Source organism: Aquarana catesbeiana, linkage group LG04 (genome assembly GCF_042186555.1).
Source record: "Aquarana catesbeiana isolate 2022-GZ linkage group LG04, ASM4218655v1, whole genome shotgun sequence".
NCBI lineage: Eukaryota > Metazoa > Chordata > Amphibia > Anura > Ranidae > Aquarana > Aquarana catesbeiana.
This window is the reverse complement of record NC_133327.1, coordinates 351,876,820-351,902,389: the sequence shown is the minus strand read 5'-3', so window position 1 is coordinate 351,902,389 and position 25,570 is coordinate 351,876,820. Positions and strand designations below refer to the sequence as shown.

At 41.6% G+C, this 25,570-nt stretch overlaps 1 protein-coding gene across 1 annotated transcript in view; it reads left to right on the top strand.

Moving 5' to 3' along the window:
- The first annotated feature begins 264 nt into the window (after positions 1 to 264).
- The window catches only part of MCHR2 (melanin concentrating hormone receptor 2), a 314,186-nt gene continuing 288,880 nt past the window's right edge, over positions 265 to 25,570 (top strand). The window contains exon 1 of the mRNA XM_073629126.1: positions 265 to 460. Coding sequence (XP_073485227.1) covers positions 279 to 460 — 182 coding nt within the window. The 5' untranslated portion in view covers positions 265 to 278. The remainder of the gene's footprint in view (positions 461 to 25,570) is intronic.

The window sequence follows — 25,570 nt, the reverse complement described above, 5'->3', positions numbered from 1 at the left end:
GGTTGGATGATGCTGGCCAATAGTAAATCCAGAAGACTGAGAACATATAGTTGCAAGTACTGCAGGGGACTGCTTTAGGATTGAACATGTGTATTTCATCAAAAGTTTTTTTTTTTATGTTTAATTTAGCAGACTATTATTTTTCTTGTTGTAGGTCTTATTTTAGGTTTTAAATTGCATCTTGGTGACAAGTAAGGGGCATTAAATAAAAGTTAACCAAGGGTGAACTAAATATTTATTTTCTTTTTGCAGATTAACAAAAAAAGAAGAGCATAACAATGAATGAAATTCAAATAACTTCTTGGAATAATACCAATGACCTACTCAATAAATCATGGAATATGAGGAATGAAAACCATCTCATTAATACAGCAGAAAGAGTTATTCTTCCATCTTTTATTGGAATTATCTGTTCCACTGGATTAGTTGGAAATATCTTAGTGTTGGTCACTATTATAAGGTATAATATATATAATATAATCATTGAGTTCCATGTTTAGTATTTGCAGAACACTTTTTGTTTTCCATGATAGATATTATGTTTTTTAGAGAGAGACGTCTGAGCAGAATTGTTTTTCCCTTAACCAGATTCAATACAAACAAATAATCAGATTATTTACTACACTTTTAAAAAGTATACTAGAAACACAAACCCCAAAATCTGGTTGTGCATTGGAAATCAGATGACCAAATTATGAGGACACAGATGTGACTTGGAACAATTAAGGCCAATGCCATCTTGTTCATGCTGCTTTAAAACTCTTTATTTCTTAGCATCTCTGTGCCGTCTGCCTACCTGTCAACCGTTTCACCTTATTATGGGCTTAAACAGAGGGCAATGCATCATTACACAAAAACAACGTAAAAAAAGTACTGGGATTGCTATTTTGCCCAGTGTCTTCCTCACAGTCATATGAGCATGCAGCAGGGAGAGGCAGGATTCCACTGGCCATGAACGTAGGGGGAGCCATTGAATATAAATGTGTTGTATAAACACAGTTAGAAAAAATGGCATCTTTGTATGACATCACATTTATCCAGAAATTGCCCTATTGTCACTAACCTGATGAAGGCCGAGCTGATGAGAGGGCTTCTCTTAACACCTCCTGTCATGTTTCCCCTCTAAGTTTAATGAGAGGGTATGACAGGACAGAGAGCACTTGTCTGATGCCCATTCTTTGCAGATCTTAGGGCGTGATCACTGAAACGTAATATCTTATTTCCTATTTTTTAAACAAGGCAGGGGAGAGATGGTTTCATGTTTCCAGAACTATAATAATCCCTTCAGTTTTTATGATGAATTCAGTTATAAATGTCCTGTCAAGATAGCAGCTGTGCTGGTGACTATCTGAATAGCATCTTCACAAGCATGTAACCTTTTGCTATGTTGTGCTGGATACCTTACGTAGATGTATCTGAGTGCTGTAAGCCAACAGCAGGTTCCCAGGAGATCAAAGCACACTGAAAGTAGATAGAAACTGAAACTATAGAATTAAGTCTTTGCAGGATCTGTACTTCACCATGGTACTTAAGGACAGCCCCAAAGGAGAGCAGGTGGTGCAGAATCCCCCAAAGTGTGGAGTCTAGAGGCAAGCTGGTATTCAATGGTCACAGCCCCTGGGTTCACTCTGCTCTAGGAATGAGGGGCCTCAAGTTATACATTTCAAGGGCAGGCAGCAGTCATGGACAACCAGGACCAAACTTAAGGTCTGGGCAGACAGCAGACAAGGAAAGGTTGGAACATGATAGTCAAAAAGTAGGGTTTTCAGGAGAGGGATACTAGCAGTATCCACTACTGAGAAACAGGGCACAGCAGCTAGCTACAAAAAGTATTGCTTGAACAGTGAGCTGAGAGCTGCACTGAGTTTAATTTGGCCACCCAGGAGAGAAGCACCATGCTGATTAGCCACAACCAGAAGGATGAAGCCATGCGGATTGGCAACTGTAGTGACAATCTAGGTAAATCCTGTAAATGTGTGCAGCCACAAGACACCAATGTATTCCTGCAACATGTAAACTATTGCCGACATAAGTAACAGAGTAAAAATATTCTCACTAACCACAGCCATGTGTGGAAAGGTATGTAGCACTTATTTCTTGTGAAAAGTCTATTAGATGTACACATTGCAGAATAAAAATATGAGAGTTGTTAATGTTGCCTTGCTTTTGTAAATGCTCCATAGTTGTCCACATGTCCACATCCTTCCCTTCACTACCTTGTGAGTAACAGACCTGGGACAAGTATGCGCAAACTAGCTGTCAAACATGGTTATACTTGTTTCAGATCTGTGTGGGAGGTGAGATGAGCATGACACTGGACCATGCATATTCAAACAAATTTAAGCAAAGGCAGTTCCTATATTTCTGTCCGTTAAATTCTGTTGTGCTATGCATGTTTTACCTAATGTATTTTGCACACTTATTTTCTTAATGTTAAGTTAAATTATTCAGAATCACAGATTCATTTAATAGACAGGAACACTCCTTAACTTCTCTGTTACAGAATTAAATTAGCAGGGTGGAAAACGAATGGCTCTTTCGCTCTATGCTATGGTTTACTTAATTTTATCATAATTCTATGAGATGTCAAATGAACACAAATTGCAGGTTTATGATCCTCTCCACACTGTACCATTACATTTGTTTGAAAATTATGTGCTTCCAAGCAGCTGTAATTTTTTCCTACTCGGTCTCATCCAATCATAAACAGTGCAAACTAAATAGGAATATACTCAAGTGGATTTACTGTAGGCAAATACTGTAGATTGTGCACTTTGGAGTTATACTCTTTTTTTCTTAGTAAATGTAAATGTGGTAAAGATTCACTTCGTAAAGAATACCTAATCAGGTCAAGGAAAATAAATAAAAAAGCATTTTTGTTTGCACATGACTGTATATTGGAATTCAGCAGAGCTTTATCACATTTACTAAGCTCTGTGAAAAATTAGTGCAACTGCATTTGCAAAGTGCACAGTCTATTTGCTTTTAATAAAGCAACCCCAGTGTGAAGTCTAATGCCCTATACACACAGTTGGACATTGATCGGACATTCCGACAACAAAATCCATGGATTTTTTCTGACGGATGTTGGCTCAAACTTGTTTTGCATACACGCGGTCGCACAAAGTTGTCGGAATTTCTGAACGCCAAGAATGCGGTGACGTCCACCACGTATGAGGAGACTATAAAAGGGCATTTCAGTACTAAACGCGGCACCCTTTGGGCTCCTTTTGCTAATCACGTGTTAGTAAAAGTTTGGTGAGAGATGATTCACGCTTTTTCAGACTCATGGTTTTCAGATCGTATTTCTGCTGTTCAGTTTGTGCTTGTGGGTTTGTATCTGTTCTTCAGTGCGTGTAGCGAGTTACCATTGACTTGTCATTGTGTTCTTGTTCGTTCGTTACTGATTTTCAGGTCGTTCTTCACAGGCCTTGCTGTTCTTCAGTGCGTTCTGTTACGTCATTCTGACCAGCTGACCGTTTTCTAGCCATGTTGCGTATACGTACTCATCGTAGAGTTCGTGCTGTGTGGGGGCTTGGTGTTGGGGTCCTTACTTTGACACAAGCCCAGTCCATGAACAGGGTGGGGAGGAGTTCATGGACCAAGAATTGGTAGCTCCAGCGTGACCAGTTCTGTCACATGCCTTTGCTCCGTGAGATCCGTGAGAATAATCCTGATGATTTCAGGAACTTTCTCAGGATGATGGACCCCGTATTTCACCGTTTGTTGGCTTTGCTGACCCCCTATATCAGCAGGCAGAATACCTGCATGAGGCAAGCCATCACTCCGGAGCAGAGGCTAATCGCCACCCTGTGGTACTTGGGGACGGGGAGAAGTCTGCAGGACCTCAAGTTCTCGACAGGCATCTCCCCCCAGGCTCTGGAGATCATTATCCCAGAGACCTGTTCTGCCATCATCCAGGTCCTGCAGAAGGAGTATATTAAGGTAAGATTTTTATCCTTTGACATCACATTTTATTGTATTTAATGTTTGATAATATATTGTATTTCTTTCCTCATTCCCTAATTACCATGATTGTAATATGCTGTGAATGTCCCCTTTGTCCTCATGCATGCTGGATTTTTATGTAATTTTTTTTGTCCTTCATACATATTTGCCTTCACTTACCTCCCCAGCATGCTCTCCTGGGCCTATATTCACCTCGTGTAGTCACTTAACAATGTACCGTATTTATCGGCGTATAACACGCACAGGCGTATAACACGCACATTAATTTTAAGAGGGAAGTTTCAGGAAAAAAACTTAAATTTTAAATAAGGGACTTTGAAGCAAAATAAGGGTCAGTGCCCATCTGCAGCCTCACCATTGCCATCAATGCAGCCTGATCAATGCCCGTCTGCAGCCTCACAAGTGCCATCAATGCAGCCTTATCAGTCCACATCAATGCAGCCTCACCATTGCCATCAATGCAGCAGCCTCACCATTGCCATCAGTGCAGCCTGAACAATGCCCATCTGCAGCCTAGAGGAGACAGGGAGGGGGGCAGGATGAGCGCCAACAGATTACATACAGTGAGAATCTCCTATGATAGGCAGAACAGTGGTCCAATGGCAGCCCAGGAGATGGGACTTCCTATTACAGAGGCTGCCAAGTAAACAGGAGATTCTCACTGTATGTAATCTGATGGCGCTCGTCCCGCCCCCCTCCCTGTCCCCTCCAAGGCAGCTAAAATTGAAGTATTGGCGTATAACACGCACACGCTATTTGCACCCAACTTTCATGGTGAAAAAGTGAGTGTTATACGCCAATAAATACAGTATTTTGTCAGCTCCATAGTAGTGCTTTACCCTAAATACCCCCTAAAATGTGTAAAATTGTGATGTGTGCTTTAAATTCAGGCAGAATGCCAGAGGCTTTGTTTTTTGGGTCCCAAAATCATTTGGAACCCTCCCTCTCCCCAACTGCTAACTCAGCTGATACCAATCCTCTATCTGCTGACTTTGCCAAACCCATACACACTATACCTACCTCTTTTGTGGTCAGATTTGTGGATAAATTCACCAAAGCATGTAATGCAAGGGCGTGCCTGAGTACTTTCAAATGGTACTGTTTAAAGTTTTTGTATCCTATTATTATCTTGATAGGTAATAGCAGAATGTAAAAATGTGCTAAAATGTGTACAGTGTGTATTTATCTCTTTGTATTATGACACTTTTTACCTGTCCAGTGGGCTGCCAATAGTGTAAAGTAAGGAGGGGCTGGCCAAAGTAATACACATTATTTAGGCATTCATCTCTCAATGAAGTGGAGAGGGTTACCTGTCCAAAACATCTCCCCCCCATACATTTTTTTAAATGGCCCATGAGAAGGGGGGAGGAATCTGATAGGTGGACCTTATACCTTTATCTTTAAATACTCCCTAAAATAAATGTTATACTGATGTTGGCCAAGAATGTTTGTGTCTAATCTGCTTTCCATGTTTATGTGAAAAATGATTATTTTTTTTTCTTGTTTGACTCCACAGTTTCCTTCCAACCCACAGGAATGGCAGACTGTGGCCTCCCACTTTGCCCAGCGGTGGGACTTTCCTAACTGCGGAGGGGCAATTGATGGGAAACACATCCACATCGTCCCACCACCCAACTCGGGGTCATACTATTACAACTACAAGGGGTTCAATAGTATTGTGATGTTGGCGGTGGTGTCGGCTACTTACGAGTTCCTGTATGTGGACGTGGGGAAGAATGGCCGGATGTCCGATGGTGGAGTCATCTCCCACACGGAGTTCTACAGGCATCTCCAGAATGGCAGCTTGGACTTGCCACCTCCAGAAGACAATGCGGAAGGACTCCCATTCGTCTTCGTTGCGGATGAAGCATCTGCGCTGGGGGACCATCTTATGCGGCCATTCCCTATGAGGACCCTCACCCCGGACCAGAGGGTTTTTAATTACCAGCTGGCCAGAGCCAGAAGAGTGGTGGAGAACACGTTTGGAATAATGGCCAGCCGGTTCCGCCTATTTCTTACACCGATACACATTGCGGAGTATAAACTCAATCACATAATCCTGGCTTGCTGTGTTCTCCACAACTTTTTAAGGAGAAATTCTGTGAACTATGCTGGCTCAGTTGGACCTGAAGCCAGAATTATTAATCTCAATGAACCAACCCTGATGGCACTTGAAGCTGGCCGTCCTGGCTTGCCCCCCCAGAGTGCCCGCAAGGTCCGTCTAAGATACATGGAATACTTTGCGGGTAGGGGGCCATCAATATACCAGACAATGTCCGAGACATTTTTTAAATAAAATAATATTTTAAACTGAACAAATATTTGGTTTGATTTACTGCTTGTCTTTCTTTTAGCTGACCCTGACTGAAATTTTGGGAGTCCTGAAAATGGCATGATTGTGTCAAATTAGAAAGCACTGTTGGGTTTTATTTACTAAAGGAAAATACACTTTGCACTAAAAGTGCACTTGAGACTGCACAGAAACTGCACTTTGGATTTTGGATTTGCCTTTAGTAAATAACACCCATTGTCACTGAAAACACCAATTTTACAACACAAAAATGTTTTTGAGCATTGAAAGAAGAAGCCACACATTGTTGAATCTCAATCTTTTTAATCAAAGCACAATCACATGTCCATTTATAAAAGGTTTTTAAAACAAACCAATATGTTTGTTGTATAACAATTTTTTAGATGACATTAAAAGTAGAAATGTCCTTTTAAGGTAAAACAGACATGTTTAAAACCAACAAGAAATGTACAAATCTGGAACTTACAAAGTTCAACTTTATAAACTGTGTTTGATACTGCTTTCAGATGGGGTGAAGTCACCCCTTAAAAAGCCAAATTTTGAAGATGCACACAAATTTCCTAATGTCAACATGTCCTAGCTGCCATCATGGGGGATCAAGGAACGTGTTTTGTGGGTGCAACCCCTTCCTCTCAGCTACTTTATTATTGAGGAAGGGGTTGCACCCACAAAATGCATACATTGATCTCCCGTGATGGCAGATAGCATATGTTGACACACTGTGTACATCTTCAAAATTTGGCTTTTCGAGAATATGTCAAAAAATGGTTTAAAAATTTTCTGGAAAAAACAGCAGAAAAAATTAGGGATTTCGAGGGGTTTTAAACTCTTCCTAAAACATCAATGATGTTCTTCATTTTGTTTTGAACATCAATGATGTTTTGCTTGATGTTTTCCAAGTCCCTATTACACCCCATGATCTTCCCGATCAGGATCTGGGCACTTTCACTGGTGAAATGACCTTCATCCACAACATCATGATCACCTAAAAATATAGAAAAAAACACACCATGTATTATAAATATGCAGGCATCCATCTCTTACCTGAGCCTGTGGTCACAGACACTCACCTGTTGTAGTGACAATTTCCACCATGTCTCCCTCATCCTCCTCTGCTTGGCTTTGGGGGATTTCCACTTCTTCATGAGGTGGGGGGTCTGTTGTCTCCTCTGATGAGTGGTGTCCTCCGAGACTTTTCTCTCCTATGTAAACAAAAAATAGGTATACTTAGCACACAGATATTTGATGGCAGAAATAGGAATCTGAAACATTGCTTGGAAGTGGGGTACAATTGTCTGTTTTGGCAGAGTTCCAAGATGAAGAAATATTTTGTCACTTTCTAAAGCTTGAATACTTACCTGTTTTGTACAAGCTTCGCAGATGGAGACACCCCTATAGTAGACAATGGAGCACCTGTGTGGGCCCCCTAATAAAAAGGGTGTTCTTGTGTCCCACACTAGTGCTCCAGCGTCCAGATGTGTGAACAGCTGCTGAGTGTCCTCTCCTTACACAGAATCTAGTTTGCATTTCATTCTAGTTACAAACCAATCTAGACACCAAAATTATTTTAAGAGACGAAGGCCAGAAAAAATGTATTAAAATGCATCTGGACAAAACGTGGTGTTTTATTGGCCGAACGAACAATGTTTCCTATGGACAAATAATGTGTGCATGAACATGAAAGTTTCCATTTTAAACTGTACAACAGTAAAGAAAAGCATATGGAGCAGCACAAACGTTATAAAAATAACGAATAGGAACACAGGACAACTACTTACTTTTTTGCAGCACTCTCCTGATCCTTCTATACTGATCGTGCTCCCCTAATTTGAGGTCCGACCACCGCTTCCTCAGTTGATCCTTGGATCGCCGTACCCCAAAATTACGGTGCAGACTCTTCACAACTTTAGTCATGATCTTGGCCTTTCTCACATTGGGGTTGGATTAAGGTCCATACTTCCGTCATAGTTGGCCCTCTTCATTATGTCGACCATCTCCATCATCTCTACAAAGGACATATTCGATGCCTTAAATCGTCTCCTCTGGGATCGTGATGTTTCTGGGTCCGGGCTTTTCTCCTCTTCCTCCTTGTTGTTGCTGTAATAAGCATGCACCTGCTGTGTCTCCACCATGTGCTCTTTCCCCACTGCGCCGAACGAGAAGGGGCGGAGAATAGAAAGAACATCAGGGGCGGGCGGAGTTTCACGCATGCGCAGTGTATATAAAGTGTAACACACGTGCGTAGTACGTATGATCTGTGAGCGGAGGAAGGAGTATCGGAAGTGCCAATCGTGATAACGAAGGTAACATTTAAACTTGGGCCTATACTGCTTATAGATTGAGGCCTATATTGGGACAAGATAAGGAGAGTTTAGCCTGACATTAGGGTTTGTCTTGTGTTGTGTCTTGCAGAGACAATGGATGGCTTCGATGACCACAACTTCCTCCCCCAATTCATAGACAAATACAGGGAGCTGCCCTGTCTGTGGCAGGTGAAACATCCACATTATAATCATAAACAAAAGAGGCAGGCAGCGCTGGAGAAACTACTGGAGTTGGTGAAGCCGTTGGTCCCCACGGCAACCATCCCCTATTTAAAAGCCAAAATTGGTGGCCTGAGGAGCACTTATCTTAGGGAGCGCAAGAAGGTCATGGATTCCCAGAGATCCAGTGCTGCAGCAGATGACATTTATGTCCCCAGGCTGTAGTACTATGAAAGACTGCGATTTATGTCAGACCAGACTGAAGTCAGGGAATCTCTCTCAACCCTTCCTTCCACCCTTCCTTCCACCCTATCTTTCACCCCAGCTGAGGCTTCCGATGTCCAACCTGGGATTTCCAGCCAGGAAGAAGTGGAGGTGCCCAGCTTGAGCCAGGTATAGCATTGTTCTACAGATTTCTTGTCAATAAATAAATTATGTTTACTAGATGTTATTATTCATCACTAATTGCTGATTTAACAAAGTGTTTTACATATCAATAGACAGTAGTGGGCAAAAATAATTGGGACAAGAATGAAAAATGCTGGGCTCAGAATGATAGTCTGTTATATTTGTTAACATTCAATTTGCAACAGTCAGGAGATGAAAATTGCGTGTGATTGATGAAGAAAAAACTAAAACTATGTCCATTTTTCATACACAGGAAGACCTCAGCCAGGAGGAGGCTGTGGAATGTGGGCTAAGTGGCAGCCAGGAGAAGGTCGGGCCCAGTAGGAGCCTCACAGAATCGCAGGTCCCTCCCCTCCGCCTTTCAAACAAAAGCCCCAGGAAGCATAGTAACGTGCAGGATTCAGCACTCAGGCTGATTCAGGAGGCTTCTGCTTCCCTGAGAGCCACCCCCACTCGTGAAGAGGCCTTTGCCTCCACCTGAGTAAGTTGCATCCTCCTCCTCCTGCCACAACTCCACCACCACAGACACAGCGTGGAAGGAAGCGTGGAAGGAAGACCAGAGAGTGATGACCTGGGTTCAGTCTGGTCTGACAAAAGATACAGGCTCTTGTATGACCACGGCCTGGGGACATACATGTCATCTGCTGCTGTTCATGATCTCTTGGACTTCTGGACCAGATTGTACTCCCTTATATATGGACTCCTCAGGCCACCAATTTTGCCTGGAAATAATTGATGTGTGCCCAGGGGGCCAAAGGCTTCGCCAATTTCTGCTGTTTCTCCAGCGTTGCCTCCCTCTTTCTTTGGTTTTGAGCCCTTGATAAATTTTTGGTTTGTTTTATTATACTAGCCTATGCGTGTTTTCCTTCAAAAAGGACAGTTTGTTTGTGAGGAGGCAGGTACATTTCAAAAATACAATGTCAAATTAACAAGAGACACCAAACAACCTTTTGAGATTCAATAATACAAGATAATAATGGTGTTGTGGTAACTTGACACACAAAACACACACAAAACTATTCTGGAGTAAAAAAAAAAAAAAAAAAATTAAAACTAAAACAGAAGATCAGGCTTTAAAAAAATCCAAAAAAAACATATTTAATATAAAAACATCCAAAAAATAATATTTTTTCGGTAGATGTGACAAATAAAAATATTATATTGATGAAATCACAAGAAATAATAAAGAAAGACGTTTGTGAGAAGTCTGTGTGAATATGAGCAGCAAAACAACTTCATTCTTCTAGCATTATAAAGAAGAACAGAGTGCGCTGCATTAAACATTTTAAAACATTGCAGCATGACAAAAGTGCTATATCCATTCCGAACGCTAATTTTACTGACCGAACAGTTCCGTCTTGGAATTTATTCTGAGCATGCGTGGCACTTTGTGAGTCGGGATTTGTCCACACACGGTCGGTATTGACACGATCGGATTTTGTTATCGGTAAATTTTATAGCCTGCTCTCAAACTTTGTGTGTCGGAAAATCGGATGGAAAAAGTCCGATGGAGCCCACACATGGTCAGAATTTCTGACAACAAGCTCCGATAGCACATTTTCCGTCTGAAAATCCGACCGTGTGTACAGGGCATTAGTGATGCATTGATAGCATTTACAAATTGTTGATTCTCTACATACATTTGCATCTTAAAAGAAAACTCTATAAATGCATGCTTGATGACACATTTTACTGAAGCTTTCAAATGGACATGGCTTGGAATTCCATATTTCCATATGCATATTTCCATATGCTGCACATATGCTACACTTTGAATATATGAGTGAAATGCTAATATAAAGTTGTAAATTACATTACATTATGATTTTAGAAGGATAAATCTCTCCAGGTGCCAAAAATATGTGACAAATGCAGGTCAGCTCCAAGTCATGCTGCCACCAATATATGACAATACATGACAATACATGACAATGGCACCATCAGTTTCACCCGACACAGAGATTTTAAAGCTTGTGGGACCACAATCTAAGGGCCCACAGATTGGGAGTGAGGGTCACCGGAAGTCATTTAACTACACAGTTAACCTAATACATATCCTTAAATCTGTGTCCTTCTGGTTTTATCACAAACATGAACTGTTCACAATGTCTGCATTAACAATTCAGATTTTTTGCAAATACACACTGTCACACAGGACAGGAGTATTACAGAGATTAACAATATAGCAGCACTTCTTCAAAGAGCAGGGATTGTTTTAGTTAATTAGAACATCTAGAGAGAAGATTTAACAATTTTAAAATTATGGATTAATACAAGAAAAGGAAAGATGATGCAAGTAAATTATTTACAGAAAATAAATATTACAAAATAAACAAGAGCGGCAGCAGAAAAAATACATGGGAAAAGTAACTAAGGACACTGCAGGCCAGCCACATGCATACTAGAAACTGATGAAGTAATTAATTGCTATGATGCCAGTGGTCATAGATTGTTGTGGTGCAACATGAAACATTGTGATGCATTGATAGCATTTACAAATTGTTGATTCTCTACATACATTTGCATCTTAAAAGAAAACTCTATAAATGCATGCTTGATGACACATTTTACTGAAGCTTTCAAATGGACATGGCTTGGAATTCCATATTTCCATATGCATATTTCCATATGCTGCACATATGCTACACTTTGAATATATGAGTGAAATGCTAATATAAAGTTGTAAATTACATTACATTATGATTTTAGAAGGATAAATCTCTCCAGGTGCCAAAAATATGTGACAAATGCAGGTCAGCTCCAAGTCATGCTGCCACCAATATATGACAATACATGACAATACATGACAATGGCACCATCAGTTTCACCCGACACAGAGATTTTAAAGCTTGTGGGACCACAATCTAAGGGCCCACAGATTGGGAGTGAGGGTCACCGGAATTCATTTAACTACACAGTTAACCTAATACATATCCTTAAATCTGTGTCCTTCTGGTTTTATCACAAACATGAACTGTTCACAATGTCTGCATTAACAATTCAGATTTTTTGCAAATACACACTGTCACACAGGACAGGAGTATTACAGAGATTAACAATATAGCAGCACTTCTTCAAAGAGCAGGGATTGTTTTAGTTAATTAGAACATCTAGAGAGAAGATTTAACAATTTTAAAATTATGGATTAATACAAGAAAAGGAAAGATGATGCAAGTAAATTATTTACAGAAAATAAATATTACAAAATAAACAAGAGCGGCAGCAGAAAAAATACATGGGAAAAGTAACTAAGGACACTGCAGGCCAGCCACATGCATACTAGAAACTGATGAAGTAATTAATTGCTATGATGCCAGTGGTCATAGATTGTTGTGGTGCAACATGAAACATTGATGCTGTGTAAAGAAAATTATGTGTTGTTCCCTCCTACATTCATACACAATCCTTTTCTAGATAGAGGTCTGATATGGATTTGAAAGAGGGATGCCACACAAAAATATAAAAAGTTATGAATTTTCCCTAAAAATCCATACCAGAATCAAAAGCAATGACATAATCAGTTGCTAGGATGCACAAAAAAATATGTTCCCCCCAAAAATTCATACCAGACCCTTATCTAAGCAAGCAGCCTGGCTGACCAGTTAAATGAGGGGCAGGGCATGTGCACCCCCCCAAACCAGGCTGTATGCTATCAACATAGGGTGGGTATTTTGCGGGGGGAGGGGGGGCTGCAAAGATCTTTGTCCTCATCAACATGTGCCTCTTTGTCACATCAAAAATACAATACACAAACCCAACCCTTTGGAGAGGATGTATATGCAACCCAGTGCAAACAGAATAAAACTAGTACAATGCCCCTCTATCAGCGATTAGAGGAAGGTAGCAGAGAAAGTCCTCAGGGTGAATGTAGTACACAATAGAGTTATTTGTACTTTTTTATATAGGAAAACACACTTGCACGGCATCAGTAATCTCTCTCTCTTCTCACCAGTACATGTAAAACAAAAACGGAAAGCATAGTAATAGTGCGGATATAGGTTTAAAATGATTATTTTTTTATATAAAAATCAAGATCATGCATCATAGACAAATTTGTTTGTTCAACAGACATAGTTTACATATTCCTCATTACAGTAGATGCCTCAATCTTAACATGTTTCGTCAAATAACTTTCGGCTTCTTCAGGAGTCTATGCATCAATCTGAACTGAATGACAAACTGTCTATAGAGAAAAAAATAAATACAATTGTTCAAAAATCTGTTTTATATACGAACAATTGGATTAATCAAGTATACATAGGATAGAAAAAAAAACAAAACAAAACAAAAGACATAGCATTCAAAAATGGTATATAATTCCATATATTTATTTGTGTAGCACATCCGGTAACACTCTGGCTGCTTCATAATTTTTTGTGTATTGGATTACATACCTGTTTCAATTTGAATTCAATATTATCTATGCTTGTGGTAACATTAGGAGCCCATAGTAATGATTTGAGCGGCTATGTAGACGGTCATAGAGAGGAGAAAGGTCCAGGCTACACATAAAACATAATCAGATTTATGATTTAATTGTGTTACTACCAAATGTAGATGATACCTAATTAACCACATGTCGACCGGGCCATAGCCGAAAGACAGCTGCAGCGCGGTCGGCTTATTCTGGGTGGGCGTCCATGGACGTCCTCCCAGAATCCCGCTCTCGCGCATCCCCGAGAACATCCGTGACCGCCGGGTCACGGTAAATGGCCGCTGATCGCGTCCGTTTACCATGTGATTGCTCCGTCAAATTACTCCCTCCCTCCCCTCTGTGTACTGATCGGTACAGTATGAGAGGAGAGGGGGAGAGATCGGATGGCAGCAGCGCTGTGGGCACTACACATCCACTCTGTGACAATTGCAGTCACATCCAGACATCCATCCATCCCTGCTCAGCCATCCCTCCATACTCTAATACCCTGCAATACTGTGCAATACTCTGCAATACCCTGCACAACTCTGCAATACTCTGCAATACTCTGCAACAGCCCGCAATACTCTGCAATACTCTGTAATACCCTGCAATACTCAGCAATACCCCGCAATACTCTGCAATACTCCACAATACCCCGCAATACTCTGCAATACTCCACAATACCCCGCAATACTCTGCAATACCCCGCAATACTACACAATACTTCACAATACTCTGCAATACCCCGCAATACTGCACAATACTCCGCAACACCCGCAATACTCTGCAATACCCCGCAATACTCTGCAATACCCCGCGATACTCTGCAATACTCAGCAATATCCCGCAATACTCCTCAATACTCTGCAATACCCTGCAATACTCCATAATACTCTGCAATACCCCGCAATACTCTGCAATACCCCGCAATACTCTGCAATACCCCGCAATACTCCACAATACTCTGCAATACTCTGCAATACTCCACAATACTCTGCAATACCCCGCAATACTCCACAATACTCTGCAATACTCTGCAATACCCCGCAATACTCCACAATACTCTGCAATACCCTGCAATACTCTGCAATACTCTGCAATTTTTAACCACTTCCCACCCGCCTCGCCATCATATGACGTCCTTGACTTTGTGCAGGGATATCTGAATGATGCCTGCAGCTACAGGCATTATTCAGATATCAGCTTTTTCAGCCGGTGATTCCCTACACCATAAGAATGATCATAGTGGCTGTTCCACTGCTTGATCGTTCTTACGGGAGGCGAGAGGGGATGTCCCCCCCGGTGCTTCTACCGACTCATTGTTACAATCGAAGCCAGGATTGTTGTTTTTTTTTTGTATTTCAGGCTTCCCAGCCTAGAGGTGAGATGTGGGGTCTTACTGACCCCATATCTGACTGTAAAGAGGAGCTGTCATGCCATATTCCTATTACAAGAGATGTTTACATTCCTTGTAATAGGAATAAAAGTGATCAAAAATTTTTTGGGAAAAAAGTGTCAAACTAAAATAAATAAAGTAAAATGAACAATAAAAAAAAATGTTTTAAAGCACCCCTGTCCGTGTGCTCGCATGTAGAAGCGAACGCATACATAAGTCCCGCCCACATATGAAAACGGTGTTCAAACCACACATGTGAGGTTTCGCTGCGAATGTTAGAGCGAGAGCAATAATTATGGCCCTAGACCTCCTCTGTAACTCAAAACATGTAACCAGTAAAAAATTTTAAAGCATCGCCTATGGAGATTTTTAAGTAGCGAAGTTTGGCATCATTCCACGAGCGTGTGCAATTTTGAAGGGTGACATGTTAGGTATCCATTTACTCAACGTAACTTCATCTTTCACAATATGCAAAAATATTGGGCTAACTTTACTGTTTTGTTTTTTTAAAGCACAAAACTGTTTTTTTTCCAAAAAAACGCGTTCGAAAAATTGCTGCGCAAATACCGTGCAAGATAAAAAGTTGCAACGACCGCCATTGAATTCTCTAGGGTCTTTGCTAAAAAAAAAATATATATATAATGTTTTGGGGTTCTATGTAATTTTTTAGCAAATAAATGATGATTTTTACATGTAGGAGAGAAATGTCAGAATTGGCCTGGGTGAAACCCGGCGGTCACGGATGTTTTTGGGTGTGCGCCCCAGGGGGCACGCGAGAGCAGAATTCTGTGAGGATGTCACTGTACGCCCTACCAGAGTTAAAAACCACCCTGTAGCCGTCATTTGTCTATAAGCCGGTTATTAAGTGGTTAAACATTAATTTAGCTAACTTTACCTGGATATCAGAATTATCCATATTTCTAATTCACATATTCACTCATAAAAAAGGAAACTATATCTTTAAATTTTTACATCTTCAAAGAGGTTCTCTTGAAAGAACATATACATTCTGGAAGATGGATATATCTCAATTTAATTAATATTATATTGTCTGTTGCAATGATACATCCAGCACAGTAGCTAATGTATACCCAATTTAATCCATATTCCCTGTCAGGGCTGGGCCCTCAGCCCTTCCTTCACTGTGCTCAGGTAGCGCAGCTATCAGTTAATTGCCAGGTGGCTCACCTGCCTGGTTCATTTCCTCAATGCCTTCGGTTTGGTCAACATATATAAAGACTCTCTGCTGTGTACTGTGCACAAAAGACTCGCCAGAACCGGGACAAAAACTGACTACCCCTGTCCAAGACAATCACCTTGGGTAGCCCATGTAAGCAAAAGATCTCTTGAGCAAAAATGGAAGCCAGTTCCTTAGAAGTGGGCAACTTCTTAAGTGGAATACAATGGGATATTTTCGAGAACCCGACAACCACCATAAGGATAACTGTGTTGCCCTGGGAGTTGGGTAACTCCACAATGAAATCCATAGACAGGTGGGTCCAGGGCCTCTCTCCATTGAGTATAGGTTGTAGGAAGCCCACTGGAAGGTGTCATGGAGTCTTACTCTGAGCACACACGGAACAGGCAGCTATGAAGGCGGTTACATCAGCACGTAGACTAGGCCACCATAATTTTTGGAAAATGGCCCAAAAGAGTTGATTCTTCCCAAGGTGGCCAGCAGCCTTGGGAGAATGATAAGTCTGGAGAACGGCAGCACGGAGACTCTCTAGGACAAAGCAGCACTCACAAGGTTTCTCAGGAGGAGCATGGACCTGAGCACCAAGAATTTTGTCACCCAAAGGAAAAGTGAGACTGGTGCGAACCGTAGCCAGAATACGATCAGGAGGAATCACAGTAACCGGAACCGACTCCATCTTGGAAGTGGAGGAAAATTGTTGTGACAAAGCGTCAGCCCTTACATTCTTAGTACCGGGTAAGAATGAGACAATGTAATTGAAACTGAACAAGAAAAGAGCCCATCGCACCCTTCTTAGAGAAAGGCGTTTAGCCTCAGACAAGAATGTGAGATTCTTATGGTCAGTGAGAATGAGAACCGGCACAGTGGTACCTTCGAGGAGATGTCTCCATTCATTCAGGGCTAAAATGATTACTAACAGCTCTCTGTCACCAATCTCGTAATTGCACTCCGCAGGTGACAATTTCTTGGAAAAGTAGCCACAAGGATGCATAGCGCTCTCAGAGGTAGGACGTTGAGACAGAAGGGACGCCAACTCCAGTCTCAGAAGCATAAACCTCAAGGATAAAAGGTAACGTAGGATCAGGATGTGCCAACACAGGAGCAGAAACAAAGGCAGCCATGAGTTTCTCAAAGGCCTTAATGGACTTCAGAGACCAACTCTGTGGGTTACTGTCCTTTCTGGTCATATCAGTCAGGGGCTTGACCAGTGATGAGAAGTTACGAATAAACTTCCTATAATGGTTGGCAAAGCCAAGAAAACGCTGCAGAGGACATAAACTCATGGGTCGGGGCCACTGTAGGACTGCTGAAAGTTTCTCTGGGTCCATCGAAAAACCAGCAGTGAAAATGACATAACCCAGGAATTTAACCTGTTCACGATGGAAGTCGCACTTCTCCAATTTACAATAGAGATTGTTCTCTCTTAGTTTCTGAAGCACACGACAGACATCTGTGTGGTGGCTCTCCAGGGACTTATAATATATGAGGATATCGTCGAGATAAACCACCACACATAACTGCAACAAATCTTGGAGGACATCATTATTAAATTCCTTGAAAACTGCCGGGGCGTTACAAAGGCCAAAAGGCATTATGAGGCACTCGTCGCCCTCCTTAATCCTCTTTAATCCTCACAAGATTGTATGCCTCTCTCACATCAAGCTTTGAGAAAACTGTTTCTTCCTTGAGGCAGTCAAATAACTTCGTACAGAACAACAGAATCGTGAAATTATTGAGACCCCTATAATCAATACAAGGTCTCAGTTCTCCACTCTTCTTCTACACAAAGAAGAAACCAGCACCAGCAGGGGACGAGGATTTGCGGATGAAACCTTGAGAAAGTGAGTCTGCAACATACTCCTCCATGACCTTATCCTCTAATGCCCTGTACACATGATCGGACATTGATCGGACATTTCAACAATAAAGTCCATCTGATTTTTTCTGACGGATTTTGGCCCAAACTTGTCTTGCATACACACGGTCGCACAAAGTTGTTGGAAAATCTGATCGTTCTGAACACGGTGACGTAAAACACGTACATCAGGACTATAAACGGGGCAGTAGCCAATAGCTTTCATCTCTTAATTTATGCGTGGCACTTTGTGCGTTGGAATTGTGTACACACGATCGGAATTTAAAGGATCAGATTTTGTTGTCGGAAAAGGTCTGGCAAATCTCCAAATGGAAGGCCTCAAGTTCGACAAGTTGGGTGGAGGCATGCAATAGAAAGGAGTCAAAACAACATAGTAACTTACATATACAGCATAAAATGAACAGCACAGATCCCAGTACTTCCGGTCTCAGCCACGGCCAGAAGTGATGACACCTGACTGTTCTCCTTAAGCTAAGTTAGATACTCCTTTCTATTGCATGCCTCCACCCAACTTGCCGAACTTGAGGCCTTCCATTTGGAGATTTGCCAGACCTGTGACGATCGGAGGAGACTGATCGAGTGATGGTGTTTCATCCGCTTCCTGATTGCAGGCTCAACTTGACCCTAGGGGTCTTTGCTAGAGGTGAGAGGCTGGGGGAAACATGTGGCACACCACGGAGTACGGTTATTAAGAGGAATATGTCACCTATCATCGTTTGCATTTGCACTTTTTTCATCTATTTTACACAAACTGTTTTATGAAGATTCACTTTGTTCACGTTGGAACTGTATTACATTAATTGGATCGACTTGTGGCTATTTTTATAGTGTTTCTGCAATTTTTTTGCACCTTATGCGATTTTTGTTATTGCATGCGACTTTTTTATCTCATGCGATTTTTAAAAAAAATGTTTTCTAAATTTGTGTTTTTTTTTATCTTGATGCACTTTTAGACTATTTTTGGATTTATTCACCTTCATTTGGATTTGTTTATTTATTTGATGTCATATTTCATGAATTTTCACTGTCATTTATCCGAAGTCACTTCTTATGAATTTAATGGATGTTTAGTCACTTTATTTATGTGATTTTGTTCTTTACGCATATGCACTTTACTTGAAGAATTGGATTATATTTAATTCATCACATTTATACACTTTGAGTTAGCGCCACATATCTCTATTTACCTTATTGTTTTTCTGTGTGGGAACACTGCCGTATGTGTGGCGGCTTCTTAGTCATCTTTAGCTGCTTTAGCTTGTCTTGGTTTTGCACATTAGTCTTCTTCTTTGTTTATAGGCCTGTGTCTAAGCACTCTATTCCGCTGCAGCTTTGTGCCACTTCACTTGCCATTGAGGCTATTGATGGGAGACCTTTATAGCCTGCCAATGTGATTCATGAGACTGCGCCATTGACTATGGCCGTAGGGGATCTTCACCATGAGATAATCCAATTTCAAGTCATTATATGTTGACAGATATGTTGCAGCGATGTGTGGTGGTTTATCGCAATGATATTCTCATATATTCTAAATCCCTAGAGAGCCACCACATGGATGTCTCCCATGTGCTACAGAGGTTGAGAGATAATCAACCTGTATTGTGAGTTGGAGAAGTGCGAGTTCTATCGTAAACAGGTTGGATTTCTGGGTTATGACATTTCTATTGCCAGTTTTTCGATGGACCCAGAGAAATTATCTGCAGTTCTACAGTGGCCTTGACACATAGGTCTATGTCCGTTACAATGTTTTCTTGGCTTTGCCAATTATTATTGGAAATTTATTCAGAACTTCTCATCTCTGGTCAAACCCCTGACTGATATGAAAAGAAATGACGGTAACCCATAGAATTGGTCTCCGGTTTTCATTAAAGCCTTTGAGTCTCTCAAGGCTGCCTTTGTTTCAGCTCCTGTGCTGGCACATCCTGATCCTACTCTTCCCTTCATTCTTGAGGTTGATGCATCTGAGACTTGAGTGGGCGCCCTTCTGTCTCAACATCCTACCTCTGAGAGTGCTATGCATCCATGTGGCTACTTTTCTAAGAAATTGTCTCCTGCAGAATGCAATTATGAGATTGGGGACAGAGAATTGTTAGCTATAATTTTAGCTCTTAAAAAATGGAGGCAACTCCTCGAAGGGATCACTGTGCCGGTCCTCATTTTGACTGACCATAAGAATCTCACATTCTTGTCTGAGGCTAAACGCTTATCTCCCAGAAGAGTGCGGTGGGCTCTTTTTCTGTCAAACTTCAATTACATAGACCCATTCTTACTCGGTACTAATAATGTAAGGGCTGACGCATTGTTGCACCAGTTTTCCTCTGCTTTCAAGATTGAGTCGGTGCCTGTTCCTGTAATACCTCCTGATCGCATTCTGGCTACTGTTCATACCAGTCTCACCTCACCTTTGGGTAACAGCATTTGTGCCGCTCAGATCCAGTCCTCCCAAGAAACCTGGTGAACCGCTGCTTTGTCCCTGAGAATCTCCACACTGCTTTGCTCCAGACTTACCATTTTCCCAAGGCACATGGCCAACCAGGGAAGAATCAATTTATCTGGGCTATTTCTCAACAATTCTGGTGGCCTGGTCTCCGCGCTGATGTAACCGCCTTTGTAGCCGCTTGTTCCATGTGCGCTTAGAGTAAGACACCACGATACCTTCCAGTGGGCCTTCTTCAACCCATACCCAATGGAGAGGGCCTTGGACCCACTGGTCCATGGATTTTATTGTGGAGTTACCCAACTCCCAGGGAAACACAGTTATCCTTATGGTGGTTGAGGGCTGAGGCTCTCAACCCTTCCTTCTCTGTGCTCAGGTTGCTCAGCTGTCAGTTATTTGCCAGTACTCATTGTTCCACAGTGGCTGACCTGTTGATCATCTCCTGCTCATCAGTCAAGCCCACAGCCAGCCTGTTAGAGAACTCACACAGCAAGCACCCGTCTCCGTGAAGCAGCTGCCAATCCTCATTCTGCTAATGCCAATGTGCTTGCACGGAACCGTAGCCAGAGACAAATGAGATCCAGGGTGGGCATGCACAATGGCACCTCTATGCGAACGCACACGCTAACACGTACTCGCGAGTGCCAAAGTGCTAATGTGCTAACGCGCATGCGCCAATGTGCTAAGGTGCTAATGTGCTAATGCGCATGTGCGCACGCACGTACGCTGGCGTGAATCCTGGCACACAGCACCCTATATAAACAGAGAGTCTTCCTAGCATCAGTGCTGGATTGTCTTCAGCTTGTTCCTGTGTTCCTGTTGTTACTCTGCCTGATTGACCTTGTTCCTGAAAACCCGGCTATCTTCTGACCTCTTGGATCTCCCCTGCCTGCTGAACCTGCCTCTACCTGCAATACTGACCTTGGCTTGAACATATGATTACGGCTCTGCCTCCTGATTCTGTACCCCGCTGCCCGTATGTTGCCAACCTCTGCCTGTTTCTGACTACGGTTTTGCCTTCTGACTTGGTACCCTGCTGCCAGCCTGTTGCCGACTCCTGTCTGTTCCTGATTCTGCAGTTGATCCTGATCTGGCTCCCACTGTACAAGTTTGGTAATCAATTTCCACATCTCCTCAGCAGAGGTTCCTGTATCTCCAAGTTCCAGCCTCCTGCCTGCAGGCACCTGCACCCTTTCATTGCCCTCGCACTCCCTGTACCCACCACCAGGGGTACTTGGACCGGAACCGTGCAAGAAACACAAATAGACAGTCACAGTTTGCCATATAGATTTACTTCTAACCTAATATGCTTAGGCAGTGCATCGCCACCTCGTGGAGGAGGTAGGCAATGCATCACCAGCATTGACTAGGTTAATGCCTCTAACACCATGCGATTTCATGGATTGAGGATGACCTCTACCAGGCTGGGACAGTATTGGCATGGCGGTCACAGGACAGATCCCCACCATGTCCTGGGCGTCTGTTTGGCCATCTGAAAACTCCATCCACCAAACTTACTGGGCTCCACTGTTAATTTTTGTAATAATCAATCTACAATCAGCTTTCCTAACCAAATATTGTGTCACTAAATTGCAACTCAGCAATACTTTATTATTTAAAGGGCCAGAGTCATTAACTTATCAAGAAAAATGTTTAACACTTTTTTCAAATGTACCTGGTATTGCAATTCTACAGATGCTATAGGGCAGGACTCCTAAGAACAGTTTATAACTCAATAGGGATATGTTCCAGGGAAGTAAATTTGATAATATCTAAATTAAAGTCATGATGAAGTTCCCATGTGACGACTTATGGGAGTCTCAATTTAATCTTTGGAGAGAACTGATCCCTTTCATCAAATAAACAATGCCTGGAGTTTGACAAGTTACTCTATATGGAATCTTTCTATTAGGGAGTTTTACTTGATGGCCCTGTTGGATATAAAGACAGAAATTAAACATGCCACATCTACATGTCCCTGTTGTTGTGGCACGGATAGTTTTAGGTGGGACTTATGGGCTAGTGACAAGATAGTCCCTTATTGATTTTGACCAATTAAATGTGATTTCAGGTTTGGCATGAATGTGTTTTTGAATCTTAGGGTCAGCCAGTAATAAAGGTCAATATTTAATACCTTTATTACTCATTTTGGTTCTTTTGTTTTTGGATATATCCAGCACATGTAGATGTAAAAAAAGAGTAGAGCACTTTATACCATTTGTCTATTGCACAATTTTGCACTTTTTTGTTTTTCCCCATTTTCTTGGCCCAGTGGATATGGTGGTATGATGGGGTGATTTATCAGGATCTGGGTGTCTTTAAAATAAGGGAGCCCTTAGATATCTGCCCCCCCCCCCCATGTGAATAAGTAAGAGGTACATAGTACCACTGTTTACTTATTCATGAGTCAAATTAAATACAGAAACCATGACAAAGTCATGACAACCCCTCAAAAATATGTCACACAAGGTAAACCCATCATAAATCACATTCTCCAGCAATGAAGATCCAAGTCTATTATGATGAATGATATCAGGGGGCCAGTAGCATATACCCTCTAATAATTTCCTATTTATTTCTTCTCTTTGAAGCTCCAGCCACAAGGATTCCACTTCATTCCTTTGCCCATTAGCAATGTTGCCCCTCATGTTCACTAGCAAATCATTCTTGATACTGTAAACAGGCACATTCCTCCCCCTCTTCTATCCTCCCAGTGACTTTGATACAAGGAATACCCCTGGACAGTTGCAAGGCAGTCATGTGAGCTGTCAAACCAAGTTTCTGATATTCCCCCAAAGTCAAAACCCCCCTTGTATATCATCAGCTCCAGGTCATCCATTTTATTAGCTAGGCTTTAAGCATTTGTGTACATGCTTCCTAATTTTGTACATGCACATTTTATTTCCTCATTAGTTGTTCTGAGGCTGCAATTGAATTTTGCCAGTCTACTCACCTTGGGTTTATGTATTCTAGCCACACTAAATAGATAAAAGTTTGTCAACAAGACAACATGCAGTTAAAAATCTGTAGAATCCAGGTAGAATTAACTCAGTCAAGATGACTCTATTATCCAGGTTGTTATATCTATTTTGTTCCCTCCCTATCCAGATTAGGAGGGACCATCTGAAAGCTTTTCAGGGCAAAGTCATTAAATTCATTTGGAACAAGAAAGGACCTCGTCTTTCCCACCGCACTCTTTTAAACCTTTCCTCTCAAGGAGGGCTGGGCCTTCCAAATTCTCTATGGTTGAAAAACCTGACTGGATAGCCATTGAACAACAGGCAGTGCCTAAGTTCACCCTAGATTTTCTGTTATGGTGCCCTTCCAAAAGCAGACCTCCCATTCTGGCAACGACCCTCTCACACTCACTCTCCTTGTGGGATACGCTAAGGAAGCTTCCCTCAATGGTCTCTGAGTATCAACCTTTAGCTCATTGATTTCATAATGCTCTATTCCAACCTGGCATGGACATCAGAGCTTTTAAAAGGTGGCTGGACAAGGGGGTCTACCGCATTGGCCATTTCTTCTCTTGCACAGGCCCCCTACCCCTTAAACATTTTCAAAATGAGCTTGAGCTCCCCACTACTGAGAAGTTTAGGTTTCACCAAATCTCTCGCTTTATTCACTCCCTATGATCTAACAAACCTAATCCCCCGGGGTTCACAAATTACAAATGCTGGTGCGGTCAAGCCATGGAGCAGAGGGGAGGGATATCTGTAATTTACAAGTCACCCGCTACAAATCCTAACAAATTACCATATATGATTTCCCGGGAAAAGGATCTCCAGACCACCTGGGAGGTGGAGGACTGTTACAATTCCTACTCTAGATCTCTCAAAGGCATCTACAGCACCTCTCTCCTAGAGGCCAACATCAAACTTTTGATGAGATGGTACCTAGTCCCAACCAGATTGGCCCATATGTATCCTTCCTCATCCCCTCTGTATTTCAGAGGATGCCAAGGCCTAGGTACCATGCTCGACATATGGTGGGAATGCCCCAGAATCAGGGGGTTCTGGAATTCCACCGGTGGAACGCACGCCGCATGTGCGATGTGATGCGAAGGGTTCCTGACTCTACTCACCCTGACATGCGAGCAGTCCCAGTGCCGGGTAGGCACCGTCCAATGTAAGAGGCCAATTGGCTATTTTATTGTTCTCTAATTTTATATATTAAACGGTTTTACGCTATGAGGATTCCTTTTTGTTTCTCATATTTCCTATCCTGAATGAATGGGACGGGAGGGTTCAATGCCTAAAGTACCATCCAGCCTTCCAGCCTTCATGTGAACAGGCACAATCCTGTACAAGCACTAATGACTTTCTTTTTAGTTAAAGAAGTCATTGGTATCTGGTAAGCAGATATCTATTACCTTCAGGTGTTTTTTCCTCTTGGGTGACGGAACTTTTATATCAACGCTTAAATTGTTGCATTTGTGAGGATCCATGTGTCTGCTGTGATGTTGGTTTCAACTGCTTTGCTCTGATCTCTTCAATGGATTGGGACTATTAGACATCACGATTTATTCATTTCACTTGCACTAATTTTGTTCAAAAAATTCTTTTCACTGGATTCTTTAATTATTATTTTTTCATTGTATTTTTTCATTGTATTTTATATTATTGTAGCATAAATCATGTGTTTGTGGTATCACTAGTTTAGCACAATCAGCACCACCCAGTTCACTGAGACTGATTTGGTTAGTGAGTGCACTTAATGGCAGAAGCATATGTTTGTTAGGTCTCTAGCGCCCCCTATTATACACCATTACTTATTTGATTGTTCCAATCAAATTAAGGGGAGCAGCTTGTATTTGTGGCTCTTTGAGTGTGTGGTTTTCCACTCACCAATTCACTCATTATATACTTTGTAATTTTTTATTTTTTTTATTTTTTACCAAAGGCGCGAAAGTATTGTCTATTTATTTTTAACTCTTTTGATGTAGGTCGTATTTGTTATTCCAATTTTTATAGTTCAATTATAGGACTCCATTGTTATTCTGGATGTTATGTTCTGTTATACTTTATCTGTGCAACAATAAAAAAACTTTTATTGGAAAAAGAAAAATCTATAGA